This window comes from Lathamus discolor, chromosome 6, assembly GCF_037157495.1.
Source record: "Lathamus discolor isolate bLatDis1 chromosome 6, bLatDis1.hap1, whole genome shotgun sequence".
Lineage (NCBI taxonomy): Eukaryota > Metazoa > Chordata > Aves > Psittaciformes > Psittacidae > Lathamus > Lathamus discolor.
In genome coordinates, this window is record NC_088889.1 from 31,884,639 (window position 1) to 31,906,230 (window position 21,592).

The 21,592-nt window shown below is 43.6% G+C and overlaps 1 protein-coding gene and 1 non-coding gene across 6 annotated transcripts in view; both read left to right on the forward strand.

The window, feature by feature from the left end:
- FOXN3 (forkhead box N3) overlaps positions 1-21,592 on the forward strand; it is a 207,239-nt gene that overhangs the window by 98,986 nt on the left and 86,661 nt on the right. For all 5 annotated transcript variants that reach the window (XM_065685864.1, XM_065685866.1, XM_065685863.1 and 2 more), the window contains one exon: positions 3,286-3,419. In XM_065685864.1, coding sequence (XP_065541936.1) covers positions 3,286-3,419 — 134 coding nt within the window. The remainder of the gene's footprint in view (positions 1-3,285; positions 3,420-21,592) is intronic.
- On the forward strand, positions 18,152-18,258 carry LOC136018034 (U6 spliceosomal RNA). The gene has a single exon (XR_010614197.1). It is a non-coding gene; the product is annotated as a U6 spliceosomal RNA (small nuclear RNA).

Sequence of the window (21,592 nt, forward strand, 5' to 3'; positions counted from 1 at the left end):
AATAACTGACAGGAAAAGGCATGGTGATTTCTGAATAGAAAACATAATTGTGATTTTTTTAAAGAGTAGTCAGTCATAAACTTTTACGGGGTAACTTGTACGTGTTGCTTCCTCTCTCCATCAGTACCTCTGGAATAGCTGTGCCCCTGTAGTCTACTCTGGGTCAAGGTGACGGGGATTTATAGTAACACTCCCCTTGTTTTTAATAGCCTTAAACATGAATGCAGCAGTAGTAACCTGTGATTGGCAGGAGGCAGGAAAGGAAGGGAGGGAGGTGGCATGTCAGGAAGTCTGAAAGTACTTCAGTGCCATGATGGTCAGGGGGCTGTTATCCACTCTTCAGTCACTTGTTGCCTGGGAGACAAATGTAATCCAGGGATGGTTTTTTTCCCCTCCTTCCTTGCTGGTTTTTGATTGGAGCCACTATTGTCTTTTGGCTTGGAGGAGGTAGTGAAGCAGCACGCCAAGTGTCGTAAGACGGAAATTAATCACTAACCGATGGGTCTGAGTTCCAATGATTCCCTTTCCTGTGATTGCTCTGTATATGGGAATAGTAATGACACATCTAAACAGACAGTTAACGGAGCTCTTCACACCTCTGCCAGTCAAGGAGGATTCTTAACTGAATGGCACTTCAGTTTTCATTTCTGTTCTCATGTGTGACTGTGGAAAACCAAAAGTAACAATCTTAGAAAGGGATCTTTGCATGGTGGAGAGCATTACCTTAAACTGCAGTTGGTTTTGGTGCTAAATTATAAATCAGCTCAGTTGCAGTGAAAATAGGGCAAATCTGCTTTTTCAGTGTTTCATTTAATAAGGAGTGTAATTGTTCTCAGTACTTGTGTGAGAGAGTTTCTGGTTTTCAGTGAGATTATTTTTGGCTTTTGCAAGAACATGGGCAAGCCAAACAAATTTAACTTAACAATGATGAAAGGTTTTGAAGTTACTCTTCAGTAGTGACTTCATCTTGCAAGGCCCTCAACTTGAACTAACTCTGATGGGTTTTGGGGAGTAATCTTTTCAAGGCAGATGAAAAGTCTGTCTTGGAAGTAAATGAGAAAAAACCAAACCTTAGGGAAGTTTGGAAACAATAAGCTGTGTTCCAGTAAGTACAAATAAGGTAGATGGTATTTAAGCGTAGCTTTTTTTTAAAACTTATCCCATGCTGTAAGGAATAAGGAATCCAGCAAAGGTTTTCTCCTGAAAAATGTTCCTAATTTTGCACATTGCTTGCTTAAAAGGAAATTTTTTGTTGTTCTTGCTGTGGCTCTTGGATGGAGCATAGAAGTGGAATTTGAGAGGGTTGGATTCTATTTTTGACTCTGTCCTTTGCCTAAAAAGTCACTTACTAGGCTTATGTCAAGTCTCTGGCTCATTGTCCCATTTTTGAAAGGGCTAAACATAACAACCTCCTTTTTGCAAGCTGGTTGGAGATGTGTGGCACACAGCTTCTACCACTGACACCAGCAGCAGATCGTTCAGTCATCTGCTGTAGTGCTTTACCGAGTCTTTACCAAGAGTCTTGCTCACGCTCTTTAGCCCCTTGAATCTAGGCTTTTTTGACCATGCAAGGGCACCACTTCAGATCAAGAACAGGGAGATGTCTCCCCATAGACTCTTCAGTGGCTTTCTGGTAGGGCGCCCTTTGGAGCAAGGGTTGAGATGGGCTTGAGCCTTGCCACCCTGGAGAGGCTTGACCCCATGTTCCTGGTTCCACCAGAGCAGCGTGGAGAAGGTGGTTCCTTCTTCGTGCCCTCCATCAGACATGCTTGTGTGTGACAGAAAGCGTTTGCAGCTCCTGTGGGTTGTGCCAGCCCCTCACCTTTTCTTCAAAGCCGAGTCTGACAGTGCTGTGAACTTGCCAGATGCTCTCACACAGCCATCCAGTGATGCTGGAGAATATTTTCCCCTTTCATTTTTCCGTTCTTTGGGGAAAGAATTTACAGCAGATTTGCTGTCTTTAAGCTTGGAAAGACATCCATCCGTAAGCACGTCGCACATTGTGCTGTGTATCGCATCCTAAAGCAGTCTGTGCAGTGGAGGAGCACTTACGAGTTGGTAGGGCTCCACAAATATGACAAGTTTTTGAAAGGAAACAAGCATCCAGTTTTGGTCTTCCTTGTGGCTCTAGAAAATAGTATCCCGCTTTCGGTGTGGGTTTGTGTGTGTGTGTGTGTTTGTTCTTCAACACATGAAACTGAAAGCCTTGCTCCACTGGTAGAAGTTGGAGTTAGGGAAAGGGATAGTCCTGGGCTGAAAAGTGGCTAGAGGCGGTAGTGCAGCCTCCCCTGCCTGTTCCAGAAAGCATCAACATTTACCAAAAACCTTATCCTAATGCCTTGAAAGCCTGCCAGTGGAGTTCAGTCAACACTTAGGATTGGTGTTTGTTGTTATGTGTGCTCAAGCAGACCAAGGCTGCTCCTGAGCTATCATTTTGTATGGTTTTCTAGTGGAATATGAGGGAAAGTCATTTTTCTGTTTGTTTGAGAACTCAGACAAAACAATTCAAAGTTGAGATAAGAACTGAAATTGCACTGCTTGTAACTGCAGAATAAATACTGGATTTTAGTGTAGTCCTTACATTACAGATTGGCTGCTTGAGTTGCTCTGTGTGTCCAGCAAGGTAATTACAGTAACTGTTGTTTCAGCCGATCACAATTTCACAGCATCCTTAAATGATTTAAAACATGATTATACTGTGGGCTTTTTGGCTGTTGTTGTTGTTTTGGGGTATTTTTTTCCCTTTAGGGGAGAAAAGGTGATTAATTTCTTCTTGTAGTATGATAGCACTGATGTCATGTGGGTTGAAGGATTAACTCCTTTTATTTTTAAAACAGTTGCTAGGGTGTTTAAACCCCTCCTTTTTTAGCTCTGTTTTTTGTTAGTATCAGCAAAATGAAAAGAAAATCACTTTGAAAAAGAATCTGGTTTTCTTCAAAGTTTCCGTCTAATAGTAACTCAGTAACTACAGCTTCTTATTTTTCCAATATGGGGTGATGGGGAAGTTGCCAGGTGTTATTAAATCATATTAACTAGTCACAGTGGGGGGTGGGGGGAGCAACCAGACATTCATTCTTACTTTTCCCCCTCCCTGAAGTGGGATTTAGACCATACAGTCGCAATACGCTATTAATGGAGCAGTAATCTCTGGTAAGCAAAGTGTGTGCCCTTCTGTCAGACAAAACCCCCAAACCCACTGCTTTTCCTGACAAATACTGCTGAATAAATAAGGCTGTGCCAGTAGATCAAATATTTGATTTTTTTTTAATTCTTTTTTCTTTGCAGAGTATTGGAAAGGGGTCCTTGTGGTGTATAGACCCAGAATATAGACAAAATCTTATTCAGGCTTTGAAAAAGACACCCTATCACCCATACTCGCATGTGTTCAGTACACCTCCCACATCTCAGGCATATCAAAGGTAAGAACTAGATGCATTTTACAACTCTATAAATGTTTTCATCCAGTGTTGCATATGAATCTTGGGTAAGACATTAAATGTAATTAAGTGGTGCAGTTTGGAAATGTGCTGGTGAAGAAATCTGGGGAGCGGTGGCACCAGCCTGGCCTTGCTCAGTGTGTGTCTGGGCGCCTTAGCTGCCCATCCTGTCCGCATGCATGGCAGCAGTGAGGCCGGAGCTGAGCTTGCCACTCTCATGAGCCACGGAGCCTTTAGCAGGGGAACAGGTGTAATTAAAATACGTATAAGCCAGTAGAGAGCTCTGAGGTGTCCGCTGATCCCCTTGGCTGTAGGTGGAAGCACAGTACCCTTGCTTGGAGGAGATGGGCTCATTTTTCCCCCCCAAGCGCGATACGGGGCTGGCTGTGCAACTACTGGGTTTCCACGAGAGCCTGTGCCCCGGCTTCAAACATTCTCTGTCACAGGTACTGCTCCTTGGGCAGTGCCAGCCACGGGTGATCCCGGAGGGCCCTGGGGACAGCAAGAGCTGTTTCTCTGCCTGGCTGCAGTGACACAGGTGTGCAGCGGAATCTTTCATTTGCTTTGCATTTGTTTTGATCTGGCCGTGGCTAATGTTAGTGAAGGAAGAGAGTTAATCTACAGCTGCTGCCTGCCGAGCCGGGAGCAAACAGTGGGTTTCGACACAACCGCTTCTCTTGCTGCGTGAAGAAATTTTCTTCACTTTTTCCCGATGTTGTTGGCTCGCTCACGGCAGGGTCAGACAGGCCGGTGATGGGCTGCGCTGTGCGGCACCCCGCACATCCAGAGGGGTCTGACCCAGCCGTGGCAGGGATCAGCAGCACCACCTGGGCTAAGAAGTGGGGCTCGGGGAGGGAGGAGAACGGGGGTTGGTGAGTTCTACCCCGAGCCGTGTCGTCGCTCGGGTTGAGGCTGGGGAGGGCGGAGAGCTCGCCGCCGCCCGCCCGCCCGCCCTTGCTGCCCGATGAGCGTGATGGTCGCCATAGCAACGCGGGCGTCGCCCTGGCAACGCCAAGCCCGGACAGGTGCAGTTGCATCACAGGGCCGCGCGGCGTTGCCGTGGTGACGGTGACCCCGCGCGGCCCGTTTTGAGCGCGGGGATGCCGCGCCGGGCCTGGCGGCCCGAGGCGGGCGGCAGTTGCGGCGTCCTGGCGGGCGGTACCTGCGCGGAACCCGGGGGAGGGGTTTCCGGAGAGCCGCCTCCAGAAGGGATTTGTTTGCCGCTGCTCCTTTTCCCCGGGTCCCCGTGCGGTCCCGGTGCTGCTGTGCTTTGCAGGGCAGATAAATAACTGGACAGTGGTGTTAACATCGTGATTTGTGGGCTCGAGCGACGCGTGTGTCCAGAGCCTCTGCCACTTGTTACCTTTGTGAGAGCATTTTAATTATGCCCGTACAGATTTATTCAGTGGTTCTCATGTCAGGTAGAAGTGTGGTGCACGTCTGACATGGAAATAGAGGGATTTTGATGCCTTGCAATCCCCACAAGCAAAACATTTCAGCAGACACACAGCTGAAATCAGGAGGATCCTGAAGTGACCTTTGCTGGGCTTGCCAGAACTGCTATGCAGTTTGCTGGCAGAGGCTGCTTGCAGGAGCTCTCAGGCGGCTTTTCCAGGTAGGGTTGTAGAAATCTGCTCTCTTCCTTTGCTGACATTAGCCACAGCTAGATCAAAACAAATGCAAAGCAAATGAAAGATCCCGCCACGTGGCTGTGTCACTGCAGGCAGGCAGAAAACCAGCTCTTGCTGTCCCCGGGACCCCCCCCGGGATCGCCTGTGGGCCAGCACTGCCCAGGGAACACCTCCCGTATGAAGACAGGCTGAGGAAGTTGGGGCTGTTCAGCCTGGAGAAGAGAAGGCTGCGTGGAGACCTAATAGCAGTCTTCCAGTACCTGAAGGGGGCCTATAGGGATGCTGGGGAGGGACTGTTCATCAGGGATTGTAGTGACAGGACAAGGGGCAACGGGTTAAAACTTAAACAGGGGAAGTTTGAATTGGCTATAAGGAGGAAATTCTTTCCTGTTAGGGTGGTGAGACACTGGAATGGGTTGCCCAGGGAGGTTGTGAGTGCTCCATCCCTGGCAGTGTTCAAGGCCAGGTTGGACAGAGCCTTGGGTGACATGGTTTAGTGTGAGGTGCCCCTGTCCATGGCAGGAGGGTTGGAACTGGGTGATCTTAAGGTTCTTTTCCAGCCCAAAACAGTCTGTGATTCTAAGTGATGCAGCAACAGTGCTGGCACAAGCAGTCCTTGTAGAGACAAGCCCGTAAGAGATGCCCCATTGGGCACTGGGTGTCAGGAAGCCTGCCCAGCATGGCTGCCCAGCATCCTGCACAGCAATGTGCCCGCCTCTCTCCCTCATCCTAATTGCGTGTTGCAAAGGATGCCTGCATGGCCACAGACCTTGGGCAAAAGCCATGCTGCCCTCTTCTAAAGGGGTGGGTGGCCAGAACCTTGCAGTGTGTTTCCATGTGTGTGAGAGAAGACATGTAGTGGCACATGCCAAACAGCATGGAATTCGATTCAAGAAAGTGTTTTGAAAGACTACCTGCTCTCACTAGTGCTCAGTTGCCTCCTGAGCAGGGGAGGGGAAGGGTGCTACTGAAATGCCCGCAAGTGAGTCCCAAAACCAACAGGGAAACTTCCTCTCTTTGGAAGCTGTAGCATGTCAGAGCTGCTGCTGCACTGCTTGTGCTTCCGAGCGGTTTTGAGGCTTCCTTGTGATGACTGCATCATAAAACAAAGAGCTTGCGTGGCTGCAGCACCAAATGCCTTGCAAAGAGAGGCCCAAAGGAGGCCAGGTTTTGTATGAAGAAATTGTGGTCTTGCTACTATTTTTAGCTGGCTATCATTCAGCAGTTCTGCTGTTAAATAAAACTTAACCTTCCCATGGTCTTCTAAAATATTTATTTATTCATCTACTAATGACTGGTAAAACATCAACATGAGGCTGGTCTATGCCATCAGTGACTGTCAAATTAATTTAATTATGCATTGGTAGTTACATGGTGAAATATATACTTTTTTTTTTTTTTTTAAATATATTTCTAATGTATTCACAAGAAGTACATTTGGAAAAAAATGTAATCCCGAACGTCAGCAATTGCTTTCTCATGTGTACAGACTTCAGCAGCGGGTAGAAAATGTAAATCCACTCCTCCATCATCAGATCACCACATCGTCATAGTAACAAATTCCAAGGAAATTCTTGTGATGGTGAAGATAATATGGCTAGAAATAATCTTTGGGTGGCAGAGGTTTTGCTCACCACCCATCTTACATAACTGAAGTCCAGAACTAAGAGAAACTGTGTCAGCCGATACTAATGAAATATGACTGGAACCAGATAATTGGCCAGTATTACTCCTGCCTCTAGGAATGGGATTAATTGGAGGAATTACAATGTTCATAAGGTGTGATTCTATATGGGCAAGTTGACCTATTGTTTGTCTTTATGAGATGTTTTAAAAGAATAAGGGTACACAAATGAATCATATGTTCTGTTCAGTATCTGCATAAGCAGTTTAGGGGTGAATTGAGCACAGAGTGGAGGAGTGTATTGTAAAAATATCCCAAGGAAGATGATCACTGAACAGACAGATTCTCCTCTGCTGAGCACAGTTAATTACATCAGATAATTTAGCTTTACAACTTTACTAGAGCATCCTGCATAAACATGACAGGGAGTTTTGTGATGTGAACCTACGTGTTTGGATGGCTGAGTCAGTGTTGTACAAGTTATCATTTGAGACTGTACATCTGCCTCAAACCAGCGATTTTGGATTACATTGGCCTCCATGTATAGAAGACCTTTTTTTTTTTAATAGAAAAAAAGCAACCTTGCAGTGTTTGTATATAAAAAGGAACTTCAGGTTACAGTTACCTGAATTTACCTGAATTGCTGCTGCAATTCAGTGTGAAGTTTATCTGTGAGATGTAAGAATAATAATAATATAATAATGTGAATTATTTAATTTTAATCTGATTGGATGTGTATTCTTAAAAAACAATAGTCATAGTGGTTTAAACAAAAGTCATCCATAAATCACGAAGTCGCTCTCTCACTCCCCCACTTCTTGCCCTCCCCCTACTCCCGGAGGGACAGAAAGGAGAAATGAAAATAATGCAACTCCCATGGATTGAGATAAGAGCAGTCCAATAACTAAGGTATAACACAAATCACTGCTGCTACCACCAATAATAATAATGATAAGGGAAATAACAAGGGAAGAGAATACAACACCTCAGCACCAGCTGACCGATAACTCCCCCACCCCATCCAGCCGAGCGCTGACCGATACCTAGTCCAGCCCTCCAGTTCCCTAGCCCTTCCGGGGTAACTCTTCGTTACATCCTGGGCATGATGTGCTGTGGTATGGAATACCTCTTTGGCTAGCTTGGGTCAGGTGCCCTGTCTCTGCTTCCTCCCGGCTTCCCCTCCTCCCTGTCAGAGCATGAGGCTCAGGAAGTCCTTGGTCAGACTAAAACATTTGTGTTATCAGCTTTGTTCCCAGGCCGAAAAGTCAAAACACAGCGCTGCACCAGGTACTAAGAAGGAGAGAAACAACTGCTACTGCTGAACCCAGGACACAAACGAAAAGCAACCCTTGGATTTTTATCTGGTTCTTATAACTGAAGCATATATCATGTCACTTAAAATGAATTTCAGGGGTGAACTAGCACTGATACATAGTGTTATAAAGAAAAAACTCCTTGGAGTGGAAAAATCTGTACTTTAGTGTAATGTGGGTTTTTTTAAATATTTACAATTGTGTTGGCAATACAATTTCAAGCAACCTTGAAATATATTTATAGGCACAAACTTGGTTAAGTAACTATGTAAATCAGTGCCCTTCCAGTTTTCTGACTCCTGACTGAACTGTGTAGGTTATCATGGTTTAAGCCCAGCCAGCAACCCAGAACCACACAGCTGCTCACCAACTCCCCCCACTTCCTCCCCCTGCTCCCAGAGGGATGGGGAAGAGAATCGAAAGAATGTAACTCCCACGGGCTGAGATAAGAACAGCCCAGTAACTAAGGTATAACACAAACCACTGCTGCTGCCACCAAGGATAATAATGATGAGGGCAATAACAAGGGAAGAGAATACAACCGCTCACCACCCGCTGACCAATACCCAGCCAGACCCGACCAGTGATCTAGCCCTTCTGGGTATCTGCCCCCCCAGTTTATATACTGAGCATGATGTGCTGTGGTATGGAATACCTCTTTGGTCAGTTTGGGTCAGGTGTCCTGTCTCTGCTTCCTCCCGGCTTCCCCTCCTCCCTGGCAGAGCACGAGACTCAGAAAGTCCTTGGCCAGAGTAAACATTACTGAGCAGCAACTGAAAACATCGGTGTTATCAGCACTGTTCCCAGGCTGAAAGTCAAAACCACAGCACTGCACCAGCTACTAAGAAGGAGAAAAATGACTGCTACTGCTGAACCCAGGAGAATAGGTATAGGGTTTTTCTCTCCTAGTAGTACTTTGAGGAGATCCTGAAATGGACTTTTGTTTTCTCTGTATGTATTACATGGGGCTAGTTCTTAATTGTATTTCTCCTTCTATTGCTGAAAACTATCAGGAAAGGTAATCTAAAATAACATAAATTATTAGTTTCCCAGAAGGATGAAAATATTTGAAGATTTGGGTAACCACCTAGGAGTATTGGCTAGATCCCTTTACAGAATTACGGAGCACTGTTGCACGGCTTTTCATTTTTCTGGTGTGTTTTGCTGATTGTCGTTTGCTAAACCAGTGGCAGATGTTGATACATCTGTCTTAAGTTGTCATGTAACTAATGAAATGGCAAACATGCCGGAGATAGAAACCGAAGACTGGTTTCTTTCTTGCATTGCCCCAGTGTGCCCGTTCATAAAAGCTTTGTTGGATTCCCTGTTCGTTTGTTACTTCCCATTGGAACAGCTTCTTGGGTGAGCTTGGTTGGTGTGTTCTACTTTGGAAAGGATTGAGACCCCACTTAGTCCTGCACTAGGTCTGTGCTTGGCTTTGGACATGGAGTCCACCATATTGAAGCACTTTTGTGAGAAAAATGTCTCCTGGTGTGCATCACTGCATTTCTGACGGGCTGGCTTGAGCCTGGCAGGGCTGGAGCTGACAGGAAAATGTGTAGCAGACACTCCACTGCAGCACGGTTTTGGTTGTTGGAGAGCAGTCGATCCACAGTCAGTACACATGGCATCTAGTTGTTGGCAGAGCCAGGCTCCTGGCCAGTGCTGCAGCCTTGGTGGCTGGGAGGGACCAGGCCTCACAAGAAGTTGTCAGAAAACCACCTCTGCTTCCTGTGTAGAGTCAGTTTCCAGAACTGTGTTTCATTTAAATGTGCATGACTTGTGATCTGGTTTTCTTCTCCCCGTCCCTTGTTGAAGTGTACGGCACAGGGATAGGCCAGTGGATCACAGAAGGCCTGCAGGTAGGTAAGTGACCAAACTTCTCACTGAACTTTACTAGCCTGGGATTTGAAAAGTTTGAGTGGCTATGTTTTATCAGATTTATTGTCTTCTATCACTGTTTGCTGCTGCTGGCTTCCCTAAAAATGTGTGAGCTCCTTAAATGTTCAGCACTTCTCCAGCATCTTGTCTTTTGGTACCTGTTTCTGATAAAAATATTTTTCCTTATTCGTTTCCTTATTTGTATAAGTAAGAGATTAAGAAAAGGGGACTCTGTGATTACGAACCTCTGTCTAACTTTTGAAAGCTATTGATAGAAACACAATAAAAAGTTCATGAAACATGGATTTTGGGAAGAAAGCTGCCAGGACCTGTGATTGGTGCAAGCCCTGTGGTAAACAGCAGGAGAGGTGGCCTGGGCATGCTTACATTTGGATTTGAACTAAGAAAAACTGCGTTTAGCTATTTTGAGACTGAAAGCACAGTCTTACCACTCTTAGTCCTAGCTTTCTGCTTCCATCTCGCTAGTATAAGCCCTCCTGCCATGCAGTGAGGAGGGCAAGGAGTAGCTGTGCAGCCGAAGCTCCCCAGGCAGCAGCTCTGAGGGACTGTTGCTGTGCCCATCCCTCCCCATCCCTCCGTGGCTTCCACACTGCTGCAGCACAATTTCCTTGAGCAGTTCCTATTGGTACACAGCCTGCGTACAGCCCACTGAGGATAGGGAACTTTGAAGATGTTACAAGGGTATGAAATGGACAAGTTGGCTGTTGTAGCTCTGCTGCTTAGGAAGCTGCTGTTGCTGGAACAACTTCCTCAAATATTTGGAGGTTTTGGCTTTACTGTCACAAGCTTCACCTTTTCAGAGCTGTTTATTGAAGCTAAATCTGCGTCAGAGTCAGTATGTTGTAGGTTATCATTTTGGACAATGTATAAGCACTCTTTTTATCCTTACACGTTACAAACTGAGATCAGAAATGATCTTCTGTGGCCTTCTGGTGAAGCTGGTGAAACAACCTTTTCTCATTCACTGAAAACTTTGATGCACTAAAAGACACTGCAGGTGTTCCCCTGCAAGAACAGACTTAGGAAAGAAATGAAATTGTTTGCCATTTGCAGTCTAGAAACATGGATTTAATACTGTACTATTGTTTTTGCTTTCAGTAGAAAATTAAGCTGGCCATTAAGCTGGCCATAGAGCAGGCTAATACTAATTTCTGTGCCTGCAGTTTGCTGTTTACAACCACTTTATGAGGATCAGTCTAGATATTTTACTTGCTAGATAGCATCAGAATGTGTCTTCATCTCTTGGTGTGGTGTTAAGGTGGGGTCTTTGGGGAATATTGTTTCACTGTTTTTGTAGTTCAGAGATCATGGAGAGCACAAGTTCTTGTAAATTGTGCACTTTGGCACTGTAACATGTCTTGATTTGAAGAGCATAGAATCATAGAATAGTTAGGGTTGGAAAGGACCTTAAGATATTTATACTTTGGGATTTTGCTGGGTTATTTCTGTTTTCTGGCAAGTTAGAGAACATTGTTTCCACTTGATGCCAGGTATGTAGATGTCTGTAATGCTAGCAGTGCATAAATATTTGAGGATCTGCCAATCCATGACTTGTTTTCTAACATACTCCTATCAGATAGATAGGAATATTCCTATCTATAGGGCATATTCCTGTCTAGCCAGCAGAATTCATTGTTACCACAAGTATCCCACTGAGCATAGTTTCAGAAAACAAAACGGATCAGCTCTTCCCTTTTAAATTGAATTTTCTTGTACATTAAAGTATAAGGGAGGCAGAGGGGAGGGACATAAATGAAGAAAGGTGGCAGCAGATCCTGGACAGAAAAAGAAGGGCAGAAAGTGCGAGTCTAAGCTTTCACGCAATAGATTCATGTATACTTGCTGCAGCACCCTTGTACTCAGCAGGAATGGCTGGTGGAAGTACAAATAACCCTCTAATCACATCTTTGTTCCTCTCAAAAGTGGATAAATGCTTTGGAGTATTCTCAGCTGAGATGTTTTCAGTTCTTTCTCATCCATATCTCCAAAATAGTACAGATTTCTTGTTTCCCGTTTGCCAAATACAGAGAGATTTGGTTCAGTCTTGTTTTGATTGCATGTTTGCAGACTTTTGGGAAAGAACTGTGTAGCAGCATCCTCAGTCTGTTGCTTCTCTGGATGCCAGGCAAACACTAGCTCCTTGCTTTATGTTATGCTTATTCAAGGTCCCATTTGTTGATCAGACTTTCCAGTTATTTGGCTTTTTAGGCTTCTTCTTCCCCTCATGTCCTCTGTAGATAAATATAACCTTATTCCAGAGATAGCTTGGATGGCTTGGAATGGTACCATAGATGTTTCCACTTCGGTTCATGAGAAAATGAAAGTCTAGGGATAGGGTTTTAAATTGTTAGTTTGTTTATAAATTCTTCTCTAGCCCTGGGTATTTCCCTATGAAAATAACTAGGATAGCCTGTACGGCAGAGCTGCGAATTGCTGACTGCAGAAACCTGGAAGCATGTGGGTGCTCTGCTTCTGAGATTGTCTTTTGCAACTCTGCATCACTCTTATTTGTTGTCTCAGGGTCTGTTCTTGTACAACTGGGGCATGTGTCGTGCAGTGCATGAGCTGCATGGTATAGCAAAAGCAGGGAACAGGGGAACAGCCCTGCTGTGGTTACTTGTCAGTGTTCAGTCCATCTCTCTCTCTTTGTCCCATTAATAGCTATAGCATCACTATTACAACTGCAGCAATTGTGTGGATGGGGAAGCCTGTGTAATGCAGTTCAATAACAGTTCACTGAAGTCTTAGCAGATGAAAGTTTAGGACTTGGGAACAAGTGTTCGTGTGGTGAGCAGTGGCTGACATGAGCGTCACGTTTGTTAATCATACCGTATTACACCAGCAGTGATCATCTGACTTCTGCATTTGAAAACAGTCTCACGAAGCTTGGGAAGCCACAAATAGTGTCACAGTGTGTCATACCTTGCTGCTGGTGGATTCTCAAAAGGTTTTTTATTTCCAGAACTGAAGTTAAAATTTTAAATTTGTTTTTGTTTTTTTCCTTTTAGATTTTCTTCAGTTCTCTCTTAGTTTTTGGACTTCTTTCCTTTGGTGCCTGTAGTAAAAATGATTTGTAGGGAAAGTTGCCTTATTTGCAGTTCTGTTATAAGACTGATGTTCTAAGAATAGTTTCTAATGTATACTAGTATTATATATAATAGTATTATGTACATTATAGTGTTATAATGTATATTGGTATTATTATAATAGTAAACTTTCTATGAGTGAATAAAGTTACGGTAATTTCAGAATAAACAGTAGGTGAGGGGTGGCTTTTCTTTAATACTTACTGTCATGCTTTTAAGGAATTTTGCAGTTTAACTCTTCATTATTTATGTTATTATTTGTTTAGACTGAAAGTAAGGAGCATTGACTATTCCAAGAATTGAGCTCTATCTTGGACAAAAACCTGTGTGCACCTTTCATCCTTTGAACCTGTCATTTAAATTTATACTGAGGAATGGAGAATGTATGTAAAGTGTGAGGAAGCTGTTCCACTTCATGTGAAACTCCCAATATTTGTGTAACCAAGGTGTTCCATGTGTAATACCCTTGAGAATGTCAGTTCTCCGCACAGGTTCAGTGGCCTCAGCCAAACAGACTTACTTGGCAGCCCCTCATCACCCTTGGACTGTCCGCTTGAGTCCAGGAGCTGGAGGAACTGGCTTGCAAGTCAGCTGGCTTCTCTCATAACAGAAGATGACGAAAGTACCATAAAAATTCTGGCTGTCCATAGAGAAGCATCCTGAGGGATGAATATGGGTAGTGAGAATCAATTCCTCTTTTCTCTGCGCAACATCAGTGATAAGCAGAACATAAGAGGGTTCTGCTTCGTTGCTGCTGTCACAGTGTGACTATGGAAAAGGTGCTGTCCAGGTGGTTGGGGTGGTGCATCTGGCCCTTGGTTACCCATCAGAGGTGGAAAACTGAACTAGATGGTAGACCTCAGCTCAGGGCTGGAGTTGCCACATGAAAGTCAATCACTGGCTTTTATAACTCCTTTCGTCAGCATGGTACCTGAATTTCTGTTTTATCCCGTTTTTAATGTCTGTGCATCTGTCCTGTAATTGTATGATCTTTACTGTGTAAAAATGATATCCCTCCTGTTTTGATGGAACTGGGTTTTGTATGAATAAGACTTTTGCTAACGGTTGTTTCACAGGAAACGAAGTGGCTCAGAGGAATAGAAACTGAAAGGGCTTAAATAGTATTAAAATGTCTCATTCTGAAGTTCTGGAACACGAAGTATAGAGTCATTTTTCATACTAATTTTTTTTTACATTTGGGTTTTGAATTCTGACTTGGAAAAATCAAGCTGCTTGCTTCATCAGAATAATTTGTACAAAACTTGTTCTTTGGGTGACGTGGGGGTGCTTAGTAGAGGCATTTACATCCTCAGCAAAGCCCTGTACAGCTGAGGAGATTGTCTTCCTCACATGTTCACTGGTTTGTTCCAGACTAAAAGGACAGGAGGTCAGAGCTATGGCTCTTGCCTGTCCAATGTGTTTTATGCTGCAGGAGCCTGATAAAATGTTCCTTCCCCTTTCACTTTGCAAAACAGAAGTGCTGAGTGCTTCCACTTCTTGTTCTTTTTCAGTAAATCCACAATGAAACGCTGAAGGTTGCATTTGATTGTCTGTATTTTTTCACAAATGTTTTGACTTCATTTTGTGAGCCTCACTGTTGTTTAAAGAAAATCTGTCAAGCAGTTTGGGTACATCTAATCATAAATGAGAATTAAGGGGCTGTGTTTCAGATAGATTTCAAGAAACTCTTGTTGGGTTTCTTTCCGTTCCAGGTGGCCCTGAAGGCAGTGTGTATGCGTGGGGTGCGCGTTGGTGGCATTTGTTCTGTTTTTAATTATGAAACTGTTGTAAAATGGAGCATTTGTCTTTCTTTACTGGTTAAAAAAAAAAAAGGGGGGGGTGTGAGAGGGTCTCACAGTGTGTAAATCAGTTAATGGAACTTGCTACCACAGCAAAATGCTGAGGCGAAGGATTATGCAGTAGTTCCTCAAAAGGTGGAGTTTGTTTAACTGCCATGTCCAGGGCTAATACAGATGGATCTGGAAGAGGGTACTAGACTTCATGGGATTTTTAGGTTTAAATTGTCTCTCTAATATTTCAAGCCCACATGGGCACAGATTTACCACACTATGCCGCTCTTCTGATCTCTGTGAAACTTGCATCTGGCATTGGGTTGTGGGCACTCTGGACCAAACAGGCTGCTGGTTTCATCCAGTTCGGTGGTTTTCATATGACACTTTAAATAAGGTTCCCCATTTTGCATTTGAGTCTTTTTTCCCTGTGACTGACTGCATGTGATTTCAGTGATGGATACACAAACCTCTGGGGTTTTTGGTGCACAGGTATATATGTATGTACAGTGTACTTACTATGTCAAAAGGCAGCCTTGCTGCCAGGTGAGCTATTCTCTTTTGCACTTAGAAACAAAATACACTGTTTCAATGCAAGTGACCTATTTTCATTACAAAAGAGTAAATGCTCACAGCAACAGTGATGGGAGAATAGCTTGAGACAACTAGTCTGAAGTGGGTTTGTGTAAGCAGTTTGGTTAGCAATCATGTTAGAAAAGTTTATTTTGTTGATGAATAACTTGCAGATACTAGAAGAGAAGCACTGGTAAGGTGCAGCCTGGCTCTGCAGCTCGGGGTGAAATTGGTTTGGTTGTCACATATGCCTTTGTACCAGTTTACAGAGGAGCATGGTTTCCACCTCCATGTTTTTAAGATGGTTTCTTTCCTTTGTGAAAGGGGGATGATGGGGGACTGGCCAGCTCGAATATGAGAGTGGATCAGAGTTTGTAAAAGATCTTTCCTTTTCATCCTGATTCATTTCTGCTTTGGTTGGCAATCTCCTCCTGTTAATTGCCAGAACTTGCTCTGTGGGCTCATGTATATGCTTCAGTTACTTGTAGTAATTTTTCATTGCTCTGCTCGTAAAGCATCGGAGATTGCACAGCCAATGGCTCTTGCTAATACAAATGTAAATGTATTTCTTTCTTGGCTTGCTGCAGCATGCATGCACTTGCTAAATTTTCTTTTCATTAGCTTGTATGACATGTTTTTGGTATTAGAATCAGTACTACATGGATTTTATTTGTGAAAGTGGAATAACTGTAGTTTATTATTCTGCCCTTTTCAAGGGTAGTAGTCAGTGTCCAGCTTTATAACCTGATGTGTTTTTGCATTTGTTGCTTATGGCCTCTTATACCTGACTGCTGTTGCCAGTTGCTCTTTGTGCTGCATTTTTTAAACCTCCTTGATGCTTCTCTATGTTGTGTGCGTGGATAATATAAATATTGCAGAGCTCTATGTCTCTCACTGCTTTTTTCAATAGCTGTTTTTGTAAGGATTCCATTATATATCCTTCCAAAACAAATTCTGTTAAAACAGTGGTTATAGGCTTGATGGAAAACTTCCTAAGGTTAGTTTGAAAAGACAAGATGCTCAGAACAGACTTTCTTCTTAACACTTTTGCTTCAGTGTTTTGAAGTCTTTATAGCTCTCTGGTTTAGTCTTGTTGAGTGTGATGGTGGTATTTTTGAAGAAAGAATATGTGACATTTGGAAAAATTAATTGCACAGTAATGCAGGTACAGAAGACTGAGTTATGAAAAATGTGGTGGTGCTTTAATATGTCCATACAGCATTAGGAATTCATACCTGGTGGCAGTACAGCAAAAGTACATGAAAAAGAGATGTAAATTTAGGAAATTCAGCATCATTTGAATTTCATTCATTTTAATCTTTAATCCAGATTAGCAGATGGAGGAATAAACAAACAAACAATAAACAACAACAAAAAAGGAATTGGGTTACTTTTAATTATGTAGCTTTCCTGAAAAGCATATTTTTTTTCCCATTGCAGCTGTCTGATCAGTGGCAAAATTCATAACAGCTCCCCAAGTATTTAAGATCTCTGTTAATTGGAGTTCCACCTCTAGATGAAAAATGGTTCTCTTGTTAGCTGTTTTGCATATGAAAGATGAAGACAACCATTTTTCTCATGAGATTAAAAAATAAATTAATTAGAATGAAGTAATGTTCTAAACTTAAGGGAATTAATAACAAACAAAGCTTCTGGAGTAGCCAGCATTTATTTTGCAACTTGCAAGTATAACATAACATGAAAGGAAGACTTTATTCAAGCACATTTATTCCATGATAGTTTAAAAGCCATAATCAGCTATATTGCTAAAGCAGTGTGGATATTTGGTTATTAAGTATATTTTACTGCTTCTGATTTCAGATGTAGAATAGACTTGCTGAGATTTGGGGGAAGAAGAGAATGGAAATTTGTGCTGGAAGTGCTAAAGCTGCTTGGGGATATTGCCATCAAACCCCTGCTTTGAAAACAGAGGGAAAGTTGAATTGATGGGCTCTGTATTTTGTAAAGATATGGAGCAAGAGCTTGAGGAGTTTGGTTTGTGTTGAATGGCATTGCCAAAACAAGTAAATTCATTTTTGTCTATTTCTGTGCCATTTGCCATCCTTGGTTCACTATAGGTGGGTGTGAGATGCCCCCCATATCAGTGGCTTGCACTCCAAGGGTGGAACTGTCAGGCACTACGGTTAGAAACCGCACTGACAGTTGCCATCCGATCAGTTAAAACCCCCCAGACTAACTGAGGAAACTTTTCACAAGCTGTTTGGATTTGCCACTGAGTTTTCCCTTTGGCTAGTATTGAAAAGTATTGATCTTTAACCATGCACATGTGATAGTGGTGTGCAGCAGTCTCCAGGCTAGTTCTCAAACAGCTGCCTGAGGACCATGGGAGCACTATCTTCCGATTGCTCAGCAGAGGGTGGGTTTTGGGGTATGGTTTAGTTTTATTTTGGTGGCTTTTTTTTTTTTTATGTTTTCTTTTATTTTCCTTTGCAAAGTAATTTTAAGATGCTCTTGTTGCCCTTGTACCAGTGAACTGTCAGGTAGCTGGTGAAGACACTTGTATGGTTGCATGTAAGTGAGATTCCTGGTGATACTTTCTTTTTGAGGGATTGGAGCTTGTCAAGGAGAGATGAGGGCTACCAGAGAAAATGTCATTGAACCATGATCTCATTGAGGCTAGTTAGATGGCACAGTGCTGTGCTAGTAAAGTTATGCTATGTCTGGCTCTAAAAGCAGAGTTTCTGCACAGAAGAGCATGGGAGGCATCATTGTGCCAAGTGTTGACTCAGGTGTATTGTGGCAGGTGAGTGCTACTAATCTGCCTTAAAAGTTTCTTGCTAGCTTTGGCAGCACATATACTAAAATTGGAATGATACAGAGAAGGTTAGCATGGCCTGTGTGAGAGGGTGACATGCGAATTCATGAAGCCTTCCATCCAAAAAGTACTGTAGTTGTTTAACCCCTGGTGGTAGCTAAGTACCACACAGCTGCTCACACACTCCCGTGCCCCCCACAGTAGGACGGGGAGCAGAATCAGGGTTAAAAAGGTAAAACCCATGGGCTGAGATAAGAACATTTTAATAATTGAAGTAAAACATAATAATAGTAGTAGTAATAATAATTATAATGAAAAGGGGAGAGATAGAAGAATAAGCCCCAAGAAGAAAAACGAAGTGATGTACAGTACGGTTGCCCACCACCCACTGACCAATGCCAAGCCCATCCTGAGCAATGATCTGCCCTTCCAGGTGACTGCCACCAGTTTATATACTGGGCATGATGTGCTGGGGTATGTAATACCCCTTTGGCTAGGTCAGGTGTCCTGTCTCTGCTTCCTCCCAGCTTTCTGTGCCCCACCTCACTGACAGAGCATGAGAGATTGAAAAGTCCCTGATCAGGGCAAGCGCTACTGAGCAACAACTGAAACATCGGTGTGTTACTAGCGTTGTACTCAGACTAAAGCCAAAACACAGCACTGCACGAGCTACTAGGAAGAAAAATAGATTATCTCAGCTGAAAGGAGGACACTTGCAAACTTGTGTTCTGAAGTCACATGCTGTAGTGAAGTTTTTTCAGTGCTGGGTAAAGCAACAGCTGGGGAAAGAGGTGCTGCACCTCAGCTTCGTGATTCTTTGCACTTCACAAGCTTGGTGAGAGAGGATGATTCGCATGGCACAGTTCAGCAATCTGCTGCTTCTCTCAGCTTGTGCTTTAAAGCAACAGCAGTAGGGCAGCCTGGGCTGGCACAGGAGTTTGGGCTGCACCAAGGCAGGCAGAACTCTACCCAGGGACTGTGACCTGGGGAGAGGGGATTGGCAACAGGCACATCTTCACTTGCTGTCGTCTTCTGATTTCCAATTTTCAAACCGTAAGGTAGAAAAGGGCAGTTGCTTGTATGCTATAAACAAGTTAACAGTATCCCTCTGTGAATGCAGGTGCTTGATTTTCACAGGGATGTCTCTCTGGCTCTGTTGTATTGCTATTGTGAACAGCTTTGACACTTGGATGGAAAACTTGCCATTTTAATAGCGTATGAGAAGGAAACAAGTACACAGACTCCGGCTTATCATTCATTGGTCACTGACCAGGCGCAAATAATGAACTTATTAGACTGAATTACACTGGAGATATTCAAGGCCCGCCTGGACAAGTTCCTGTGTGATGTACTGTAGGTTACCCTGCTCTTGCAGGGGGGTTGGACTAGATGATCTTTTTAGGTCCCTTCCAACCCTTGGGATTCTGTGATTCTGTGATTCTGTGAATTAATCTCTTAAAGGAAATGGTCTGAAGTCCATCTGGTAGAGTGCTGAAAAGCAGACTCAATAAAATCCTAAAAAGTTGACTGTAGGAAAGAGTTTTCTGTTGGCAGAAAGCTGAATCGGATGACCTGAGGAGAGTCCTCTGTCTGAAATTTCTGATGCAAAACCAAACAGAAATAAGTGATGAATCCTGAGCATAAGGTTTGCAAACAGTGTTTTTGGGAGATGGAGGATTTAAATGCACTCGTACCAGCTATCTCTTCTGTAATACAATTCCCTCAGCAGGGTGTCAGATGGTGGATGGCTTTAGTGTGGTGGGGGAGCCTGACATTCAGAGGATGGTAATATGCACAGAGCTAAGCATTCTTATTACCCATCTTAATTCAACAGCCACTGAGAAGCTGCCTGATCTAAAGTGATGGGGCAGACAAAGAAAAATCACTGGTAATTTCAGCTCTGTGTTCAAACCTGCTTTTTGATTTCTGTAACTGGAGATCAATGACTAGTTCTTACTGGCTGGCCATTGTGTACACACACCACTTTTAAAGGGTACTTGCAGTAACAGAGTGTGTTTTTTTTCTCCAGTAGTAGATGCTGGCTGAGTGTACCAGAGAGTGTCCCTTTTTAAACAGAAACCTTTGGTGTTGCCTCTTTGCATTAGAGGTAGATTCCCTAAATCTAGTGAGACCCTGTATGTGCTGGCTCCTGCAGGAATCTCAGCACCTGACACCTGTCTTTTAATGATGCTCCACAAGAAGCTGATCTTTCAAGAGAGTGAGGCTAGTTGTATCTTTTTCCTTTTTGTAATGCTAATATATTCTTCATAGCATGACTGCTTGCAGATGCGTAAAGGCGTGCAGTAGTGAATGAGGGTGTGGATGTAGTCACAATTGTGTTTAAACTCTAGAGCACTCCTTGGGAATATGATGGAAGGAATACCTGTCTCATCAGATGGAGTTTCTTGTGTTGTCCTTTAGCTTCAAGACAGCAGAAGACACTGTACAATATCTTAAGTGTCAGAATTTTATGTAGACTCTTGGTGATGCAGTCCTACCAGTTTGAAAAACTTTTGAAGCTTTTGGCATATTCTGCATGACTCAAAACTCAAGGTTAGCGTTGAGTTTGCTGGATAAGAGCATCCTTCCGAAATAGGTTTTTTGTGGTTTTGTTTAAATGCACTTGCTAGATTGAAGTTTCCAATTACAGAAAAGCTAATTTTGCTTCCAAGTCTAACTCGGAAATGGTCAGCACTGAAAGTCCCTCAGTAAGAGAAGCCATTGTTCCTTTTTGGCACTACCTGCAAATACAGTCATTAACTGTAAAGTAGCACACTTTCTTAAATCTCCTCTTTGGTCATTATTCTTCAGGGAATTCTATCGTGGAATATTTCTGAAACAAAGGCTATCGTTTCAGCGCCCTGCCTGTGTCCTGTCCTTGGCGGCAGCATTGCCTCAGTGCTGGAGGTGAGGTGTGCAGGGTTACCCTTTGCTTCCCTCCTCCTGCCTGCTGCTATTGAAGCTTGGGACACACTTGGCACTGCTGGTGCTGCCCCGTGTGCCCAGCTGGCAGGGTTTGGCCAGGGCATGGTGTGCAGCTTGCACCCCAGCTCTCCAGCTCTCCAGCCAGCAAAGTTGTGGGACTCCTTGAGCAACAGTGAAGCGGATCTTTGGCTCTGCGAAATCCTGCTGCTCATGCTGTGCAATTTAAAGACAAAATGCTTCCTGCTAATTATTAACAGTTACTCTGTAGGAACAGACTCATTATAGGGGCACTGAACCCTGGCCCACCATCCCTTTCAGCACCTGAACAATGCAAGAGGGAGGGGGAAGAAACTGGAGTGCTGGCACCAATTAGTCCTGAGATTAGTCCTGAAAGAGGATTGCAGTTTCAAGGCCAAAAAGAGTAGGGAGTGGGTAAAAGGATTTGAAATGAGATTATAGGGCCTAAAAGCGCCTTTCTTTTGTTAGGGAAATAATTCAGCAGTTTTACTCAAGCCAGTGAGACAATCTAGTTCAG